General features: G+C 48.0%; 1 protein-coding gene and 1 pseudogene across 1 annotated transcript; one reads left to right on the top strand and one right to left on the bottom strand.

Annotated features, from left to right (window-relative positions):
- Positions 1 to 652: 652 nt before the first annotated feature.
- Positions 653 to 1,565, bottom strand: LOC135908733 (uncharacterized). The gene has a single exon (XM_065440584.2). It carries the CDS (start codon positions 1,421 to 1,423, stop codon positions 653 to 655), a length of 771 nt encoding a protein of 256 aa, XP_065296656.1. The 5' UTR covers positions 1,424 to 1,565.
- A 5,439-nt stretch (positions 1,566 to 7,004) lies between these two features.
- LOC135908754 (uncharacterized) overlaps positions 7,005 to 20,979 on the top strand; it is a 157,414-nt pseudogene continuing 143,439 nt past the window's right edge.

Below are 20,979 nucleotides of genomic sequence, written 5' to 3' on the forward strand. Positions count from 1 at the left end.
AGTTCGCCGCTTTCGTTGTGCTATAAGTGTAGCCTGTTTTGTGGGCACAGGTTCGCCCAATAAAAGCTAGTTTTGTATTCCACCGTACTGCTTCTTTCGTCACCGTCACTACCCCGTGACAATATCAATATCGCAGCAGATTAGGCGCCCTTCCCTATCTGTAAACAAATGTAGCAAATCACATTGTAGATGTTTGCTAACAAATAACATACAGCCTGCGGAAACGCCTACTGCATGGCTGACACAAACATTATAGTCAGATATGAATGGAGATAGAGCTACTTCTGTGTTTTCGTCGGATTCAATCTTTGTTTCTTGGATAGCAGCAATATCTAATTTTCTATTGCGTAACAAATGAAGAAGCTGTACTTGCCGTCGCTTACTTCGTAAGCCACGGACATTTAAAGTGCCAAAATGGAAGGGAAGAGCGCCCGCCATGATTACCTATGTAGGTGCAGCGTCTAAACGCTGCTCCAGAGGTGCACCACTCCTTTCTTGATGAGGTGATGCACTATGGACTTTTTGGTGCACGTTAACACAAGGGACATCAGCAGGTGTAGGTGTTCCCCGGAGCGGTTTTGTCAACTTTGGCACCTTGGGAACACGAGCCTCCTTTGCCGAGGGCGATGGATTGTCGGATGGCGCTGGACGCTTAATTCTTGGCGGCCTCGCACATCGATCCACATTCCACTGACGGTGGGCGATCTTGAACTGGTGGAGAGTCTGCCCAAGACACAGTTGGTTCGTCGTCAGGTGCCTTAGTCTCATCCTCGCTCGCAGGCTTCTGGCTAAGGCTAATGTCAGCCGATGACGGCTTAACCTGTTCTGGTCGATGAGTGTCAGGGAGTGTTTCGCCAGTTGCGTCCACAACTTCGCTCACGTCCATTAGATGATCGGTGATGGCATCATCCTCGGCTGGTCTATTTCCACGAAGTTTGTCAGCGTAGGTTCCGATGCATGCATCTGCAGGGTGACCATAGCGGTGACAGTTACTGCAGCGCGGTGTTCTACAGTGTCGCCGGATATGCCCAACTCTGTTGCACCGGAGGCAAAGTGGTGGTCGGCCAGGAATCAAGATAAGGCACTGGTGGCCATATATGCTCAATAGATGTGGCAGATTACTGGCAGAAACCCCATCTTTCAATGTGAACGCCACGTCTCGGTTGGTCATTTGCCAGCCCTCCATGCCGTCACATCGCCACATTTCTCTCGTGATGGACTGCACTGTGCCATATGGCTCTAGCGCTTCAACAATCCGTCTCTGTTCGAGGTGTGGGGGAAGCCAAAGAAGCTTCATCTTGATATTCTTGCATTCCGGGTCTATGACCAGGCACTTGAGGCCTTTCACCAGCAACTCGCCTTTGTCGACAAGTTTCTGTTTCGCGATGCTGTTAACACATGTGACTAACCACAAATGGCTCATCTGGTATTGTCCAGCGCCGAGGATATCAGTTGCATTTAGCACTGAAAGGAGAGCATCGCGAAAGTCCGGGGCCCGATACGGCCGCCCTGCCAGGTCAGCATGCAGGAAAACTGAATTGAGAACGGTGTTGCCGGTCGGTAGACGAGGGAGAACGACTTTATAATTACCGGAATCAGTAGTTGACGGTGGGTGTGATCCTCGGCCGAGGGCCGATGCGCTGTTTCCAGCGGAGCTCATCGCAAACGTGGCCGTTCGAACACGGAAATTCGCGGATAATTTGCCATGTCAAAGCCGAGAAGCAGTTTGTTGCGCAGAGCTACGTCTCGTACAGTCATGGTTGATGCGCTATCGCCCAGCAACTAAAACTCACGCCTGTACCAGAAAGAAAAAGTTGCTGTCCGTATTCAGCACTATGCTTGGAAGTGCCATACCATCGATTTTCACTTGCGATTGCTGTTTTAACTTCGAAAAAAAGTCCTAAATGAACCGCTGACCCGGGATGGTGTATGGCCTGTTACTGCCGATTTCGATAGCCATTTCTCGTTCTTCACGCAAAGGATACGCACCGTTTCCTTAGTGCAGTGATGCCTTTCAGTCAAGACGCCTGACTAGTCATAGATCTTCGTCAGAGAAGCGCGGGCTAGTGCTGGGAGCCCTCGGCGCTAGCACACATACCTGTGTTTATGACGCGTCACATCTGCAGTCATCGCTTCTTATGCTGGCACTGTAGACATGAAAAAAATGTTTATTTAAGCACATCGATGCGAAAGCTGACATATAGAGTGATTTATCCTTGTTAGATTCCTTGATTCCTGCGCCTAGACACTCCCAGAGGATGGACTCGGCGGATACGCTAGGCCTAAGCTTCGGTGGGGAGCGATCTCGGCGCGGGTAGTTAAAATAGCAATCGCAAGTGAAAATCGATGGTGTGGCACTTCCAAGCATACTGCTGAATACGGGCAGCCACTTTTTATTTCTGGTACAGGCGTGAGTTTTAGTTGCTGGGCGATAGCGCATCAACCATGTCTGTACGAGACGTAGCTCTGCGAAACAAACTGCTTCTCGGCTTTGACATGGCAAATTACCTGCGAATTTCCGTGCGATGGCGTGGCGTAGTCGCCAAGTAAACTTCTTGCATACTTGGCGACTACTTGGCGATTCGTTTCCTGACAGTTCGGTTTTCCACTGAATACTTGTACTCTGCGTCGCGTAAAACGTTATACAAAGATCTCTTGTGCATGCTTTTTCCGCCTCCATTTTACCGATCACTATACATTCAATGGCCAGGTCACGATGTTCTAAAGCGAGTTCGTAAAATGTATGTATCCCCTTGCTGCAAAACGTTCTTTTATAAACTTCATAGTGAAACCATACCGGTTAAAACATGGCTACAGAAAAAGGGTATCTTTGTCTCTTCTTTTAACTGTCGCCTTTGTGACGTGCCAGAGACGATTGAACATTGTTTTATTAGCTGCACCGACGCCATACTATTTTGGGATGTCCTCCAACGGACTTTAAAAAAAGACTGACATCAACGCTCATACTGTGCGATACCTGCTGCCGACCGCTGATAATAGTGCGCCTTTTGACATGTTTTTTCTCATCGGAATGCACAGTTTGTGGAAAACGTGAATGATGGACAGAAACGCCGAAACGGTTGTACCTACGAGGGTGAATTTCATCCAAATGACTCTACACCTAAAGCAGGTTTATGATGGACTGGATACCCAGGCGGACTGGTACCCCATTTTGGTGAGGTGCCTATCCTTACCACCCTTCTAAAGTGAAACCACATTTCTACCCACAGTATGAACAATGCCTTTTCTCTGAGTGACTGTCAGTGTGCTCTCCATTCTCTGACTACGCACAACTGGTGAATATCGGGTTGTTGCTACTGTAATAAATACCATGAAAGAAAGAAAAAAAAAAGATGGCGTGGCGTAGTGGTAAAGTGACGGGCTTGGGATCTGTAGGTCGGTCGTTCGAATCCTTGTCGGAGCAATTTTATTTTTTTACGTTTTTTTTTCTTTTTTTTTCTTTTTTTATTGCACTAAAGCGCTCTTCCTTGCTTTCTGTATTACCCGCCGTGGTTTCTCAGTGGCTATGGTGTTGGGCTGCTGAGCACGAGGTCGCGGGATCGAATCCCGGCCACGGCGGCCGCATTTCGATGGGGGCGAAATGCGAAAACACCCGTGTACTAAGATTTAGGTGCGCGTTAAAGAACCCCAGGTGGTCGAAATTTCCGGAGTCCCCCACTACGGCGTGCCTCATAATCAGAAAGTGGTTTTGGCACGTAAAACCCCATAATTTAATATTTTTTTTGCTTTCTGTATTCAAAAAAATATATACGGTGTCCAGGCACCGCATATTTAACGCGTTAGAGCTGTTTCTCGCACGAGTAGCCAGTGCCCCCAGTACGCCGCGCTTTCCCAGCGCCCCAGCGTCCAGCGCGCTGCACTGGGCCCATAATCCGGCGCACTGGGTCCCAGTGGCGCTGGTTTTTGCAATAGGGATGCTACATTTTGACCCGCGTCGGCCATGTCTACGTTCGCACCGCCTTCGCTTTGTGGGCGTTCCAAGCGCTTGCGTAACTACTTTCCGCTCTCCCGTGGTGGCGGTCCCGTCGAAATGTCACGCGTGTCTTGTTTCCTCGGGCGGCGGTGCCGTTGTCCACGCGAATGTATATAACATTCGCGGTGATTGAGTCCTTACCTATCTTGAAAATTGTGTCTCACCCCTGTGTAGTACGCTAAACAGCTTCGCTGTTGATCCACTTTCACAGAGTCCATGGAATTTCTCATGATTTTTTTCTCTTTCTGAAGAACTTTTGTAGCTTTGCATGATCACCCAAGGTCAGGCAGCCAAATGCACAATCATCAGTCCTTATTTAGCACATTTATTCGAGGGTAGCCCAGCACAGGAGAAACGACGTGCCATCCTAGTAACCTTAGACACTGGCCACAATAACTTTCAACTACCACCTTCTTGAATGTGGCAAAATCTCGTTTTCAGGGTGAGAAGAGAGCCCGTGACTTTTATTGGCTCTCAGCTATGACAAGCGATGTCATTCAGACAGTTGAGCCTGACCAGCAGGTAGAGGCCATCACGACTGGAAATCCTAAAGTAAGCCCATGATGCCAGACAGCTTTCGGTAGCAGAATCAACAGTCAGGCTTTCTGTACACAAGCACCTTTAGGTACCAGTCCTATGTAGTGGATTTGATTCCTTGCATGTGGCTTTTGATTGGGTGGATGTGAATTTGTGGCTGTATTGCTGGGTTTACATGAATGTGACACAAGCTTATCGTATCAACGACCCGCCGTTGTTACTTAGTGGCTGTGATGTTGGGCTGCTAAGCACGAGGTAGCGGGATCGAATCCTGGCCACGGCGGCCGCATTTCGGTGGGGGCGAAATGCGAAACATCCGTGTGCTTAGATTTAGGTGCACGTTAAAGAACCCCAGGCGGTCCAAATTTCCACAGTCTCCCCGACGGCGTGCCTCATAATCACGTCGTGGTTTTGGCACGTAAAACCCCATAGTTGTTTTACAGCGAAGCTGTTTATGCGGACCCTGTGCCGTCGTTGTCGGACTTCGCTGAAAAGGGGCCACTTGACCGAGCGGGAGAGACCTCGACCGGGGGGGGGGGGGAGGGGGGGGGGGTTGGAGTGATCCCTTCAATTTCCCCCTGTGAGAATGCTATCTTATACGCGAATCTTACACGGTTGTCACACGGTACATTTTCGGCGATCGAATCAGATGGGCATAGGATTTCTCGACGATTGATTCCACCCTGCCGCGAAAGAAACATGTTATGCTGTCGGTTGGCCGCAAACCGGAGCGCGTGGTTGCCGGCAGCCACGTCAATCCTCAAAACGATTGCAGCGCCCGCATCTCCAGTGGTGGGCCGGAGCTTTGCATTAGTGGTTCCGCACATTCCATCCCAGCTACAACTGTGGGAAGACCACGAGTAGTGCGTGCGGCTGAGGAAAAAGGTGCCTACTGCGAGCGTCAGCGATAGTTGGCTCGTAGGGCCGAGCGCCAGAGACGCCGAGTTTAAACGTCAGCGTTCCTAAAGCATGCTCACCACGCGTAGGCGAAAATGAGGTGACACCCGCCGTGGTTTGGCTATGGTGTTGGGCGGCTGAGCACGAGGTCGCGGGACCGAAACCCGGCCATGGTTGGGGCGAGAACACGCGTGTGCTTAGATTTAGGTGCACGTTAAAGAGCCACATGGTAAAAATTTCCAAAGTCCTCCACTACGGCGTGCCTCATAATTGGAAAGTGGTTTTGGCACCTAAAACTCCATAATTAAATGAGCTGAATGGTGAAACAAAAGCTTACGATATAGACTGCTCGCGAAGTTTGACTTGCAAGGTGTAACACTCGGTGTAACTAACAAAGCTTCGGACTGGAAGAGTCGGTGATTTTTTCGAAGCGTATTGCATCTCGTGTAAACGAGGCAATTCACTAAAAGGGCGTATCGCATCAAATGCGCCAAACAGACGTACGATATTGAGAATCCGCATTTCCATAGAATAAACCTCGGAGAAGGGGAATTGTATCTTCCACAATGGTATAAAAATAAGCTGTGGAAGCGCGTGGAACTTACTACAGAATATGACAGATGGCGCTGCTCAAATAGGAAATGTAGAGTTACTGTATATGCTACCTGTGGTAGCATATACAGTAACTCTAAGGAAATGGAGTTGGCAGTTGGGCGCTGCGGACGCTTGTTTCGGTGCTCTTCGGATTACGCGTGGTGACCGGGACCGGACGGACGCACGGCTGCGAGTGCGCTGTGACTACGACAAATAGATGAGTTCTTTCCTTTAATATTTTGAGAATTTAGGCTATTCTGGTGAATTGCTCGCGAAAGAGCAGGTCAGTGACATAACGGCCGGCAGTTATCGATTTGCAGGGCTCATTTGTGAGTGAACTAGTTTAGACAGGTAGTTAGTATTTCTTTTCTAGGTGATCGGCTTTTTGCGGTAGGCAGAATTTTATTTGAGCACGTGGTTAAAAAATTATGGGGCTTTACGTGCCAAAACCACTTTCTCATTATGAGGCACGCCGTAGTGGAGGACTCCGGAAATTTCGACCACGTGGGGTTCTTTAACGTGCACCTAAATCCAAGTACACGGGTGTTTTCGCATTTCGCCCCCATCGAAATGTGGCCGCCGAGGGCGGGATTCGATCCCGCGACCTCGTGGTCAGCAGCCCAACACCATAGCCACTGAGCAACCACGGCGGGTTGAGCACGTGGTTACAAGCGTTTTTTTTTCTTCTAGCTTTTGTGGTAGCGATAATAGAGTGCTGCTAAGATGGTCAAGCAACTGAAGGTCAAATGCAAGGAGTGAGGCGGCGGTGAATTGGAAGGAAACACGGTTCGAATGTGTAGAGGAGGCTGAAGGCGCTAATTTTATGTGTAATTGCTGCGTATTAAGTGCGCGCCTGGACAGGGCTGACGAAGCGAACACCATCCTAGCGTTACCTACGGATGCTCTAGAAAAAGAGCTACAGGTAGAGAGGGCAGAGAAGCGCAAACTCCAAGAGCAGCTTAGTGATTTGTTGGACGAAGAAATGGCTGACACCGCCATGCGAAGTCACATTGGTGGACTCTCCAGCGCCAGCCGCGTGGATGGAGCCTGCACTGGCATGGACATCAATAGGAAAGAAGGTCAGGCAAGTTCAAACAGGAATAGCTGCGCACACGTGGCAACTAGGAAGCCAGGAGGCGATGGAGAGGAGGGGAACAAGCCAACCCCAAGGAATGACGTCACAGTCGATGATAAGAGGCAGCATAATCTGGAAGTTAGGAGGGAGAAAGGGAATACCCTAGTACTTATCGGTGGTGACTCAAATACGAGTAGGCGCAGAATAACTATAACGGAGCGTGTAAGGGGTGATAAGCGGGTAGCAGTTCCCAGGCAGGACAATGGACGCAGTACTGAGAGAGACAAAAAGCGAACTTTCTAATATTGCAGAGCGCAATTTGGTAGTGGTAGCGGCGGTGCTGAAATGATGTCCTGAATCGTGAAACCGCAAAAGTAGTGGAAAAATTAGCGGAGAGAGCTGACGATTTAAGGGCGATAGCACAGCAAGTCCAGATCGTGGTATGCACAGTGCCGGAGGTGCAAGGACGCAACGGAGAAATTACCAAGAACGTTGGGCTGTTAATCGGGAGATAAGAAAGCTAAGCTAGGAGAAAGGCTTTGAAGTGGCAGACAAACGGAGAAGTGCATAGAGCAGGCTTTGGCGGAAGCTTTACACGAGATGGCATCCACATTAATGGAAGGCTAGGAGCCGAGATCGGCTGGTGCTTGGCAGGCCGGGCAGTAGCTTTTTTAGGGGTCCACTGCGGTTAAGGACGTAGGGGTGGGTAGAAACAATGTAGAAAGTGCAACAATAGAGGCTGACGCCAATAAAATGGCCCCTAGCAGGTCCAGGAAGAAAACTAAAAAAAAATTAACACCAGGATCAGGTACATAAACATGCAAGGCGATAGAAAGAGAGCGAAATGGTTAGAAATAGAACAGCAGTTAACGGACGAAGAAGTAGGTGTATACGCGCTGTGCGAAACACATCTCGGGGATCTAGACGATCCACCGTTTATGGAGGGCTACGTCTGGGAAGGGAGCAACAGAACAACAACGGGGAGGAAGGCAGGAGGAGTAGGTATGCTGATACATCAGGGAACAAATTGGCAAAGAATAAAGTCAACTTGCAAAGAACATGTCTGGTTATCAGGTACAATTGCCGGTAAAAAGGCATGGCTAGAAATTTATTTAGGGACAGGGGACAAATGCAGGCAAGAGAACAAGGATCTAGTGAAGTGTCTCGACGATATAAAGCAGTTTGGAGAAGGTGCCGATATTATTCTGCTGGGTGACATGAATGGCCACATCGAGGATCTGGATGGATACACAGATTGCAACTGGAAGTTGATGCTAGACTTCTGTGAGCGACACAACCTAGTTATAGTAAATAGAGAAACTAAGTGTGAGGGACAAATCACATGGGAATCCCGTAACAGACAAACGACCATTGACTACTGCTTAAAGGGAAGCTGAAAGCTTTTCCAGAAAAAATGAGTGAAGAGCAGTACGCCGTGGTTTTCAACCCTCTGAATTCGAATATCGCATCGAAATGGAGCGAAAGAAAGCGCAAACATACTTTATTTCGACGAAAAGTGCAGCAGCAGACACGCCCAGCTCGCGCGCCTCGTTTCCGCCTGTGATTGGTCGGGCGCCTCGTGACGTCAACAATGGTGTTCGTCCGGACCGACTGCTGCCGCTACACACGAAGCACGGTGCAAAGTAGTTTGGTGGTGTTTTGCTGAGACGGTCATGGAAATTTTCGAGAGCTTGCGTTTCTACGGGCAGTTCGGCGTTAAGTCCAAACTCTACGAGAGCGATTTTGCGCGCGACGGCGACGGGTGACGGCTTCGAGCGACAAAACGGACCGTCGCTTGAACAAATCGCTCGGTGTTTTCGCTCGATCACTCTTTTCTATAAATCCAGAACTCGTCGCTCGTCGCCCGAAAATGCTATGAGCGACAAGCCAATTGTGCGACGCCGAAACTGGATGTACATAACTCAAATACTACTGTTTTTCGCACGGAACGAGCGAACTATTGAGTTTTACACGTGCAAGAATAAGAATCTGGTGCAAGACCTTCAGAAATATTTTATGCCCCTTCTTCAGTAAAATACATCAACTTAAATTGATAAAGCATGCGTCACACTAGTTTCGGCGCGTATATTGCTGCCCTCATACCGGGAAGTCGTCGCTCAAAGCCGTCGCTCGCGTGGAGTTCGGCTTGCAGACGACGAGTGAACGCGACAGCCATCGCCTCGCTTGTAGCGCTGCCGCTGTGGCGTGCAAGTTCACTTGTAAGGGGTTTATACTTGTACATACTACACGTATGTACATACTTGTACATACTACATGTACGAGCCGATTGCGAAGAGCCGGGCTCTCCAAGAAGCAAAAAATGCTGGTGCTAGCACTGCTTTCCACGCGAACGAAGGCGAAGTGTTTGCATCTCCTTGTGTTGGAAATGTTCTTTGGCGAGTATGTTTTTTGCTAAGCTGCATTCAGCGTTCCAGTGAGTACGTTTCCGGGCAAACAACTGTAGTGTTATGCTCCTGCATGCCTCCTCGTAGAACGTAAGCGGTGATGCGATCTTCAGCATTTTTGCGCTGCCCCAAAGCTGTCGGCAATGTACACAGATGGTTTAAACGCGGGAAAAGTTTACCGGCTGTTGTAGCACGTGTAGTATAGAACCTTCATCAGCGCGCCATCCGCACGCTACTCGTAACCGGCGAATTCCGTCGGCTACGTGAGATGATCGGTTTCTTATGAGTGCGAGAGAAGGGGGAGTGCAGCGTCTTGGCGTGAGCAGGCTTTCCAACACATGCAAACTTTACGCTTGCACTGCGTTATGGTAGCTGCATGCAGGCTGTTTCACAACACACGCGCGAATAGAAAATTCGCGGCGCTTGGCAATGAAACCTGCGTCAAGGGTGGGCGATAAACATGCACCTTCCGTTCAGCGTGCTAAATATTTTTTTTTAGGAGAACCCAAAGCACGCATTATTGATAAACTGCGGTAGTAATCGTCACGGAAGTGGTTAGAGCACAAGACTTGTTCTTGAGCGCTTGAAGTTGTTTCGCTTCACAGCAGCCTCCCACTTAGCTGAAAGCTTCTTGTCTTGCAGGAACTAATGGAACATCGGAACATCGTCGCGGCCGCTGGTGTTCGTGCAAGCGTAGGCTGCACAGAACGCCGGAACGATCGGCCTACAAGTTCAATTGATGCAGCGCACGTCGACTACCACTCCTATATACACACAAACAAAGGAATGTAGAGTCGAGCGAAGCAGATTAGGACGTCACGCACGCAGAAATAAGCCCGGTCAGGCACGGTCGCGGAGACTGCGAAGGAGCGGAACACCAGTGTTGACGTCACTAAGCCGCGGTTTCCGGTCTCCGCTCGCATCGTCAGCGTCAGTAGCAGCGCGCGGCGCTCGACGGGGGGGGGGGGGGGGTAGCTACAGCGCAATTTTAACCGACGATTGCATCGTTCCTAAGCGAAAAACCCCCCCCCCCCCCAAAAAATTTTTACCTTCATGGTTTATAAGGTTCCCGCATCTGTATATGAGCGTCTTATTGAATTCGACAGGCTCTTCAGCTTCCCTTTAAGGGGATGTATAGCAAGCTCGCAATAATGGAAATAGACGAAGAGGGGAAGTACAGCCTCGGAAGCAGGCACGTACCCAGGACTTTTTTTCGGGGAGGGGGGGGGGGGATCACCTCCATCATCATCATCAGCAGCAGCAGCAGCATCATCATCAGCCTGTTTTATGTCCACTGCAGGACGAAGGCCTCTCCCTGCGATCTCCAATTACCCCTGTCCTGCGCCAACCGATTCCAACTAGCGCCCGCGAATTTCCTAATTTCATCGCTTCACCTAGTGTTTTGTCGTCCTCGATTGCGTTTACCTTCTCTTGGTACCCATTCTGTAACCCTAATGGTCCAATGGTTATCTAACCGGCGCATTACATGACCTGCCCAGCTATATTTTTTCCTCTTGATGTCAATTAGAATATCGTCTATACCCGTTCGCTCTCTGATCCAAACCACTCTCTGTCTCTCTTAACGTTATGCCTAGCAATCTTCGATCGCTCCTTGCGTGGTCCTTAGCTTGCTCTCAAGTCTCTGCCCCATATGCACTGGCAAAATGCACTGGGAAATGCACTGGCAAATGCATTGGCATTGGACATATTGCACTGGCAAAATGCACTGATTACACACCTTACTTTTCAATAATAATGGTAAGCTTCCAGTCAGGAGCTCGCAATGTCTGCCGTATGCAATCCAATCTATTTTTATTCTTCTGTGAATTTCCTTCTCATGATCAGGGTTCCCTCTGATTATTTGACCTAGGTAAACGTACTCCTTCACAGTCCCTAGTGGCCGACTGGCCATCCTGATCTCTTGTTCCTTTGCCCGGCTATTTGTCATTATCTTCATCTTCTGCATAATAATATTCTACCCCACTCTTACACTCTCTCTGTTGAGGTCTCCAATCATTTGTTGTAACTCGTCTGCATTGTTGTTGAATAGAACAATGTCATCGGCAAACCGAAGGTTGCTGAGATATTTGCCGTCGATCTTTACTCCTAAGCCTTCCCAGTTTAATAGCTTGACTTCTTCTAAGCACGCATTGAATAGCTTTGGAGAAATTTTGTCTCCCTGTCTGACCCCTTTCTCTATAGGTATCTCCTTGCTTTTCTTGTGTAGAATTAAGGTATCTGTAGAACTTCTGTAGATATTCTAACGCGAAAGACGAGTCAGGAATACGAGAAACTATTTACAGATTATATTTACAACAACGGTTGCAGCGCTGACCGGTTAGATTCATAGCGCGAGCCCAGTTCGTTCTTCCTCCTCTTTTCTGGAGTGATGGCGCCTATGCGCCTCGTTCAAACAAACAAATACCTCACGCATGTAGCAATATTTTCCAAGCATTTTACGTAAGCGTTCTGTACTCCTTGATTACGTAGTGCCTCTACGATTGCTGGTATCTCTACTGAATCAAATGCCTTTTCGTAATCCATATAAGCCACATAGAGAGGCTTATTGTACTCTGCAGATTTCGCGATAACCTGATTGATGACATGGATGTGATCCATTGTAAAGTATCTCTTCGCGAAGCCAGCCTGTTCCCTTGGTTGACAAAATCCAGGGTTAACCTTATTCTATTGGAGAATATTTTGGTAAATATTATATATAATAGTGGGAGCAAGCTAATGGTCCCATAATTGTTCAATTCTTTAACGTCTCTTTTTTTGTGTGTGTGTGGATTAGTATAATGGCTGCATTCTTCCAGTTTTCTGGGACCCTTGCAGTCGATAGACACTTCGTATAAAGAGCCACCAGTTTTCCAAGCATCATGTCTCCTCCATCTTTGATTAAATCGACTGTTATTCCGCCTTATCCTCCCGCTCTTCATCGTTTCATGTCTTGCAGGGCCCTTCTGACCTCATCGCTAGTTATAGGAGAGCTTCTGTATCCTGTTCATTACTGTTTCTAAGTGAACTATCGTGACTATTCTGGTTACTGTATACGGGTCAGCTTAGAATTTTTCCGCTGCTATTACTATATCTTCGAGATTGCTGATGATATTATCCTTCTCATCTTTTAGTGCATACATCATAGTCTGTCCTATGCCAGGTTTCTATTTTACTGATTTCAGGCTGCGTTCATTTTTTACGGCTTCTTCAGTCTTTCTCGTGTTATAGTTTCGAATATCAGTTATTTTCGCCTTGTTGATCAGTTTTGAAAGTTCCGCGAATTGCGTAACGCTGTGCGGCCGCCTGTCCCATACAACCGCGTAGAGCGCAGGACTCTGCGATTCTAGACGTACTGCGCTCACTGCGAAAGGTTAGAAAAACACCCACATATAAGCACAGCAGAGAAGTGGCTACGTGAGGCGGCTCGACCGATAACTGTAGAAGCGCCATTCAAAGCAAGTAACTGTTCTCCACTTCCGGCGGCGTTTTCTCTACTTCCTTTTTAAATAAAAAGATGTTGATCCATAAATGTTCTCATAAACAACAGTTAACTTTTTTATTATTCGCGTTTGCTTGCAGTTTGGTTGTTGCCTTGGCTCTCTCCCTTAGTAGATTGCTTAATTTCTCAACTCCTTGCGATTTGTGTTTCCAGTTGCCAATTTTGCACGAAAAGTGCTATACAGTTAGGGAAAAACAGACGAGGTAACGGGCGACAGTCATCTAGCTTATGGATTTAAGGGTTATTGCAGGGTTTCATGATTGACGCTCTTTCACATTATTTTATTTCCCACCTTATCTAACCCATATCACGTGTATATGGTTCCGGGCATCTGCCAGCGTCGCGGCGAGCCGTAACTCAAGGAAACAATGAAGCAAAGGGCAATTGGTGTTTTCTCCGGTCGCAACTCGTTCCATGAGAGTACAGACCAGCTGAGTAACAGCCGCATCCCTCTCCTGGTCCCAGGATCAGCCTAAAGAAAGAAGGTTCAACTAACAAAAGCAACAGCTATGCGCGTGACGGTTGAATAGATGGTGACAGTTAATCGCGCGGGTGCGGAGTCTACGAGAAAACTGTCCTTCACATTACAGGAGATGCCGATAACTACCGCCATCTAAAAGGAGTGAAAAAGGCAACATAATGCTGACCGATGAACAGCTGCGAAGTCTCAACATTGATCTGGCGGCGCTTTAGGAATGTGGGAGGAGTGGTGGCGTGGGTGGTGAAGGAGGGGGGGGGGGGTATGTCACTTGATTTCGGGGGGATGGGCGGGCCCCCCCGCCCCCCCCCCCCCCCCCCCCTCCTGGGTACCTGCCTGCTCGGAAGTGATCACAAGCGTATTAGTCTACAGTTGGGAGCCCTGCTCAAAAGAGATGCAGGGACGTCAAAAAGAGTACGCAAAATTAAATGAACAAATAGCGCAAATAGCGGCCAGCATAGAGGAAGCAATAGAGAAACATCCCATGGAAAAGTGGGATTATAATGTGTTAGAACTACTTATTAGTACAAAAATGAAAGAAGCAAAAGGAGTAAACCGCTGGGGAGGAAAGAGGAAGCCACGAAGTTGGTGGAATAAGGAAATTGGGGAGGCCATCGAACAACGACGGTTGGCGCAGTTATCTGAAGAGGAAATAGGCCAAAAATGGGAATCTTATCGACAAAAGAAAGAACAAGTGCAGGTTCTCGTCCAGGCTAAAATAAAGGAGTCCTCTGATCGCTGGCTGACTGAACTTCGCGATGCAACTAAAGGAGGGTCAAGAAAATTCTGGAACTATATAAGCTGGCTGGGTAATGCGATTCATAGAAAGCAGGAACAGATTCACGATGCATAGGGAAAATGTTTAGAGGGAGATGACGCTGTGAACTACATTGGTCCAGTTATAGCTGCGTCATTTAGGAAAGACGATAGGGTAATCGGCCCAAATGAGGGAGCAACACTGGGTAGCACAATAGAAAACAGCTTAGAACTGACCAATCTTAACTGAAAAAAGGCGGAAGCAAATGTTCCAAAATGCATGTCCGCAGGGATAGATGAAATTACAATCAAGTTAATTAATGAACTTGGCCCAAGAAGCAAGGAAGCGCTGATAAAAGCATTAGAGGCAGTCATAACAAATAAGCAGATTCCGCACAGCTGGAAACAGAATAAAATTAATTTGATTTATAAAGGGAAAGGCGATAAGACGAACATAAAATCCTTCCGACCAATTACGATAACATCAGTTATGTATAGGCTGGCGATGCAGGCGGTGAAATTAAAAATGTAGTCATGGGTAGAAATTAATAGAATACTCGGAGAATTTGAGAACGGGTTCAGAAGTGGTAGGCGCTTAGATGATAGGCTGTTCGTGCTTACCCAGTGTATAGAAATAGCTAAGACGGAAAATAAGACCTCTGTATTTAGCCTTCTTGGACATAAGCGATGTATACGACAACGTGAACAGGGAACTTCTGTGGAACATAATAAAAGATGAAGGCATCGGCCATGAGGTACTTGATTTCCTACAGGAAATATATCGAGAAAGTAATGTTGGAATAGTATAGGAAGGAATTAAGAGTACGACAACTGTCGAGGTAGACAAAGGATTAAGGCAAGGTTGTCCTCTATCATCGCTGATGTTCATGCTTTATATGATAAGTATGGAAAGAAGGCTACAAGGAAGCAGTCTAGGGTATAATCTGTCGTACAGATTAGGCGGAAAGGTTGTTGAGCAACGACTACCGGGTTTAATGTATGCAGACGATATCGTACTGTTAGCAGATAGCCAGGAAGATCTGCACACTCTGGTTAATTATTGTGGAGACGAAGGAAACAGTCTAGGTTTCAGTTTTAGTGCAGCTAAGTCCGGTGGGATGTTTTTCAACGATACAACTGATCAGGAGCTTACAATACAAGGGGCCATGAAATACCCCGAGTGGCCGAATACAAATATATCTGGGTAGGGATAAAGAAAAGGCAGACGTACACGGAAAAGCACGAACAGTCGCTCATAGCAAAAGGGCGAAGAGATGCCGAGATAATGAAACATAGGGCATTGTGGGGGTAGAACAGGTATGAGGTACTGAGAGGTATTTGGAAAGGAATAATGGTGCCGGGGCTTACTTTCGGGAATGCGGTCCTGAGCTTAAAGGCAGAAGTTCAGTCGAGACTAGGAGTAAATCAGATAGCTGTTGGAAGGTTAGCACTAGGTTCCCACGGGAAAACCACAAACGAAGCAGTACAGGGGGATATGGGCTGGGCATCATTCGAAGCACGGGAAGCTCAGAGTAAAATCCTATACGAAAGGAAATTGGATAATAACAGGTGGGCAGCTAAGGTGTTTAAATACCTATACAGAAAGAGCGTTGACTCACAATGGCGGAAAAGAACTAGGAAGCTAACCAGTAAGTATGCCAGACACGAGGACGAAAAAGGACAGAGCATTAAACGACAGGTTAAAAATGCGGAAGGTAAAAATTGGATAAATTCAATGGAAAAGAAGCATAGTGTAGAACTATATCGATACTGGAAACAGCAGATCAGGAAGGAAGCGTTTTATGATAACTCAAGAGGCAGTCACCGATCTTAAACTTATCTTCAATTCGTCTAGTAGTCGAGATAAAATCTAGTGCCTTACTCTTTGAAGCTAGATCAGGATGTCTTAGAACGCGGAGCTATAAAAAGAAATTTAACGAAGAAGAAGACACATGTACTGTGTGTGGTAAATATGTAGAAACAATGGAACACCTCATACTAAAATGTGATGGTATCAATCCCGATGTCGATGCGGCCACAGTCACCCTTCCTGAGGCCCTAGGGTTCAGAGATAATGATAGTCATGTAAATAAATGTGCGGTGGAAATTAGCAAAAGGCGATCGGAGGATTGGTGGCTCAAAAGCAGAGAGGTGACATAAGGTTAAAAGGGTAGGAAGACGTATTTAAAGAAAATCGAGAAATTCAATAACACACAACACAGATAAAAATAAAAGGCAAAGAAAAAATCTGAGCATGGTGGCAACTGCCATCGCCCCGTTTCAAAGGGGACGCTCCTACCTTCCATCCATCCATCCATGCATGGGAAGGCCGGTATATTGTGACTTCGGATTGGCATCGTTCTCGGAGAGCCAGGCAAGCACCGTTTCGTCTGTCACAGTGATTCATATTCTACTGGAAGTGCACGTAAAAAGCTGTTTTAGCTTTATTATTACACAAAAACATGTTTTGTTTAACCATAAGAACTTATTATGGCGTGTACAATTATATGATACGTAAAAAGTATCAGTGGGCGGCTTAAGTTGGAGTACAGACGACAAGATTCGCGCTCGCTTTGAAACAGTTTGTTGTCTGTTCTTGCTTTTCTTCCCTTCGTCCTGCATTATAGGTGAGTAAATATGCAATTTGCGTGAATGGAACCATTTTATGAAGATTTACTTTACGAATGCGTTATTTGTATAGCCATATCCACGTTTTAGACGAAGCCTCTTACAACAACAGCCAACTTAAGCCTCGCAGACACATATACCGTCATTCCCATGACGGCACGGCGCCCCTTAAGAAACTCCCACAGACGGTGGCGCCAGATTTCCCTCTAGGTGTTAAAGTGAGAAACTGTCAAGAACGGCCAGCTGCAGTGCAAGTTTGCCAGCCATTTACGCCAGCGGTGGCAACCTCATCTTGGAACGCCGCCGCCAACCTCTAGCCACGGCGTGACTAAGTCGACTTTGTGTCGGAAACAATACGCACGTCCTCCACTCTCCGTCGCTTCAGCTAGGATGCGTTTGACGAAGCAGGCTTTGTGCTGAAACCGCCACCGTTACGCTCTAGCCTCGTCGCCGTTGTGACCGAATGAGTTCGGCGGGCCAGCTATTGTTACCGAACTCCCCAACGCGGACCTGATCTGCTACGGGTGGAGGAGTTGCCGCGGGAACGTCATCGTAGGCTCCTTCCCACGCGCCGACCAAGACGCGAGACAATAGAGAGTTTTAGTATAGCGTAGAATCCTTGCGTTAGCGTTAGCGTGCGACGCAGCGCTAACGCAAAGAGAGACTGCACTGCGCTGCACAAGGTAGTGTTTTAGAATAGCGGAACGGAGAAAAGCGTTAACGTTAACGCAAACAAATACAGCGCCATCTAGATATAAAAACACAAAGTACTGGAAAGCCAAATCCACACGAAATGTCGAGCTTATCCAATGCCGAATCCGCAAGTGTGTCCCTAAGTCAAGCTTATCGAAAGCCACAGTCGCTGCGTTTATTACGCATGTAGGTGTTTGGTTTGAGCGTTGTTTTGTCGAGAGTCGCGAAACACACCGATTATTCTTGGCATGCCACGATCGAGTGTTCTGTGGGATCCATATTGCGTGTCCTTTTTAAGTTGGGATGACATAGACGCCCTCATGCTTCGGGAACGAGAGCGACCGCGCAGGTTCTACTTGTCCTCAAGATCCGCTCAACATCGAAGCTATTCCGGACGCGACGTTTCGCCGGCAATTTCGCTTCCAGAAAGCGGATTTCCCACTTCTTTCCAATTTTTTGCAACGGACGCCCAGCTTGACGTCCGTCCGAATGGGAATGGATCGTCGTCGTTGGTAAAACGCACACGCATTGTGACCACAGCACGACCACACTACTGTGTTTTGCCGCGGAAAGCGTGACATGCATCAGCTCGACATGCGGCTATACAACAAGCGAACGAGCGAAATACACTTGGGCGCCATCTCGAGGCGGATACAGCAAACATGAGCAAACATTAGCAAACCCTCTCGTTAAGCCTACTGCGCCGCTAATCGAGAACGTATATCGTAAACAACGCCCATTTGTCACCTGTGCGCGACTGTCGAAGCATCATCATACAAATCTAAAGCAAACGCGAGCATTAGTGGGGAACGAATGAGCCGAACAGTGCAGGCCGACGACTCGATAGATCCGAAGCGGGCTGCTCTCACTTCGACTGGCGCCGCCATGTTGCCGTACGTAAGGCTCCCCTTGCGTGCGTTAGCGTTCACCGCTAAATCTCGAAAATAACGTACGTACCTAAGAGCTCCAGCACCGTTTACGTACAGCGCATGCGCAGTGTGATGCACGCAACGCTAACGCTAACTCTTTGCGTTTGCTGCTTTACGCTGTACTAAAACTGTCTAATGTGCTATCGGGGCGCGCTACGCGGGTCGGCTCCGAGTTCTACAAAGCCCCTCTGACGTCGGCTCCGGACCGGGCACCTGTGTGTGTGTGTGTGTGTGTGTGTGTGTGTGTGTGTGTGTGTGTGTGTAACCCGTCCCGGGGAGAGGCGGCATGTTTACAATGACTAGACGAAGGTTTCTGTCCTCTTGGAATCAAGGGGGGCCGAGTGCTTATAAGCCGCTGTTGTGCGGATGCTCGACACACTTTCTTAAGCAGTCATGTTAGACTGAGACACTCTCTCAAGCAGTCGTGTTAGACTGACGCACTTTCTCTCGCATTTTAGCAGGGAAGAAGTTTGGGCTTGTTGGTGGGATACATTCAGACAGGGATACATAGCGCATTTTTCCTGTGTCATTTTTTGCGCTATGTATCCCTGTCTGAATTTCTCTCGAAGTCATGCTAGACTGATGAACTGCATGTAAATACTGTAAATAAACCCATATCCCTCGTTCTCGATAAGAAACAGTACTTCCCTTCATCAACGTCCTCAGCGTGGATAAGTTGGACGACAGCACAGGCCAGCTACCTTCTAATTCATGCCGGACTCCAATCTTGACAACGGATCACGAGCGATAGGACTGAGCCCCCAATCATAACAAAACTCTATGATAGAAGGCACCGCATACAAATCGCCAACGAGCGCGCGTTTAAGTGCAGTCCATTTATAATGATACCACATATAAACGATGCATTGGTTATAACCATGAGCCGACTTGAGAGCGTCAACTTATGCATTATGGCTACGAGAAAAAACCCCATTGACGATATGTCATTCACTGCACATCGGATATAACGATCGAAATTCTGTCTTTTCTGACAGCGTTTCTGGCAGCGTTTTCTATGCAGAATAATCGTTAAATGTGCGTTGCTAAGCTCCCCTTAACCGAGACGGGGCGAAAAGTGTGCCTACGCTAGTTCGTATGTGCCGGCATTAGCCCGCAGCGCGTCCCGCCCGCGAGCCGATTGCGAAAGCCGCGGAGACCATCGCAAGTTGGCCCAGTGTGCCACAAGATGACGCCACATCGCCGGCAAGCTTCCGGAGAGAAAAAGAGGAACCAGCCAGAAGCGCACCGTGTCTCAGCGAACGCGGAAGTGCGCCGCAGAATTAACGGTGGGTGCGCATACAAAGCGCGAAGCTGCACATTTTGTAAGACTCAAAGCACGAGCTCCTGCAGTCGATGATATCGACGATTCTGAAGACTGGGAGCGCCGCGATCATGAAGGCCATGTCGATGAAGGGTAAAGGCAGGCGCCGTGCGCCAGGGCCAGACCTCCCCCCCCATCTGTGAAACCGACGCGGTAGAAGCCGCTGACATTATCGAACTCACGGCGGCCGCATTTCGATGGGGGCGAAATACGAAAACAGCCGTGTACTTGGCTTTAGGTGCACGTTAAAGAACCCCAGGTGGTCGAAATTTCCGGAGCCCTCCACTACGGCGTGCCTCATAATCAGAAAGTGGTTTTGGCACGTAAAACATTATATTTTTTTTATTTACATTATCGAACTGTAGTAGCACGTCGATACTGGCGACAAAATAGGTGGTGCATTGATAGGGGAGTTTCTCAGTGCATATAGCACTGCCTCGGTCTGCAAGCATTCTCCGAGGGAGCAATCGTCGCGACAGATGGCGGCGTTGTGTGACGGAGGCACGGACAGCAGCGGAGTGACAAGATTGACAAAGGCCCGTGTTTAACAGGCACTCCGATGTTTATCCGAAGTGCGCTGTCGTCGATCGAGTCGCTCATTTATCTAAATGCATGTTAAATTATAACCGCCAGTGTACGCGCAGCAGTTGGACGCGATGAATACCGCAGTTGTGAACCTGAAACTTCGGCGAAATCAAGTGCAGGACGAATTTTTCTTCAACTATGAGGCTTTTCTTTTGAGGAACCCGTACGGGTTTCCTTTGTAGCATTTGCTACGAACGGGTGGATGTCTGATTTTCCCTTTATTCATTACTTCTCTCAACCTTGCGGGTTTCCGCAGAACTACTACGTCAAGATATACCAATGATCGGTTATAACAATCAGATTTTTTGTTCTTGATACATTCGACACCCCAGTCTTAGGTGGCGCTTCAGCGTCAGTTCTGTCTCATTCGGAAAGACTTCTCCGATGCCTGAGGCAGGCAGACGAGAGCGTAAACTGTATGATGTACCTCCGTCCATACGCGATTCGTGAATTCCCGGTAAGCGCTGAAAGTTTTTCTTGCTCTCATTTCCTTTTTTTTTCTACACTACATTTAAGTGCTGTTCAAATTCGCCGAAAATATATCGTGTTTCTAGCCGCGTTCATTGCCGCATGCGTACGGGAGACTCC

Source organism: Dermacentor albipictus, unplaced genomic scaffold, assembly GCF_038994185.2.
Source record: "Dermacentor albipictus isolate Rhodes 1998 colony unplaced genomic scaffold, USDA_Dalb.pri_finalv2 scaffold_18, whole genome shotgun sequence".
In the NCBI taxonomy this organism is placed as follows: Eukaryota; Metazoa; Arthropoda; class Arachnida; order Ixodida; family Ixodidae; genus Dermacentor; species Dermacentor albipictus.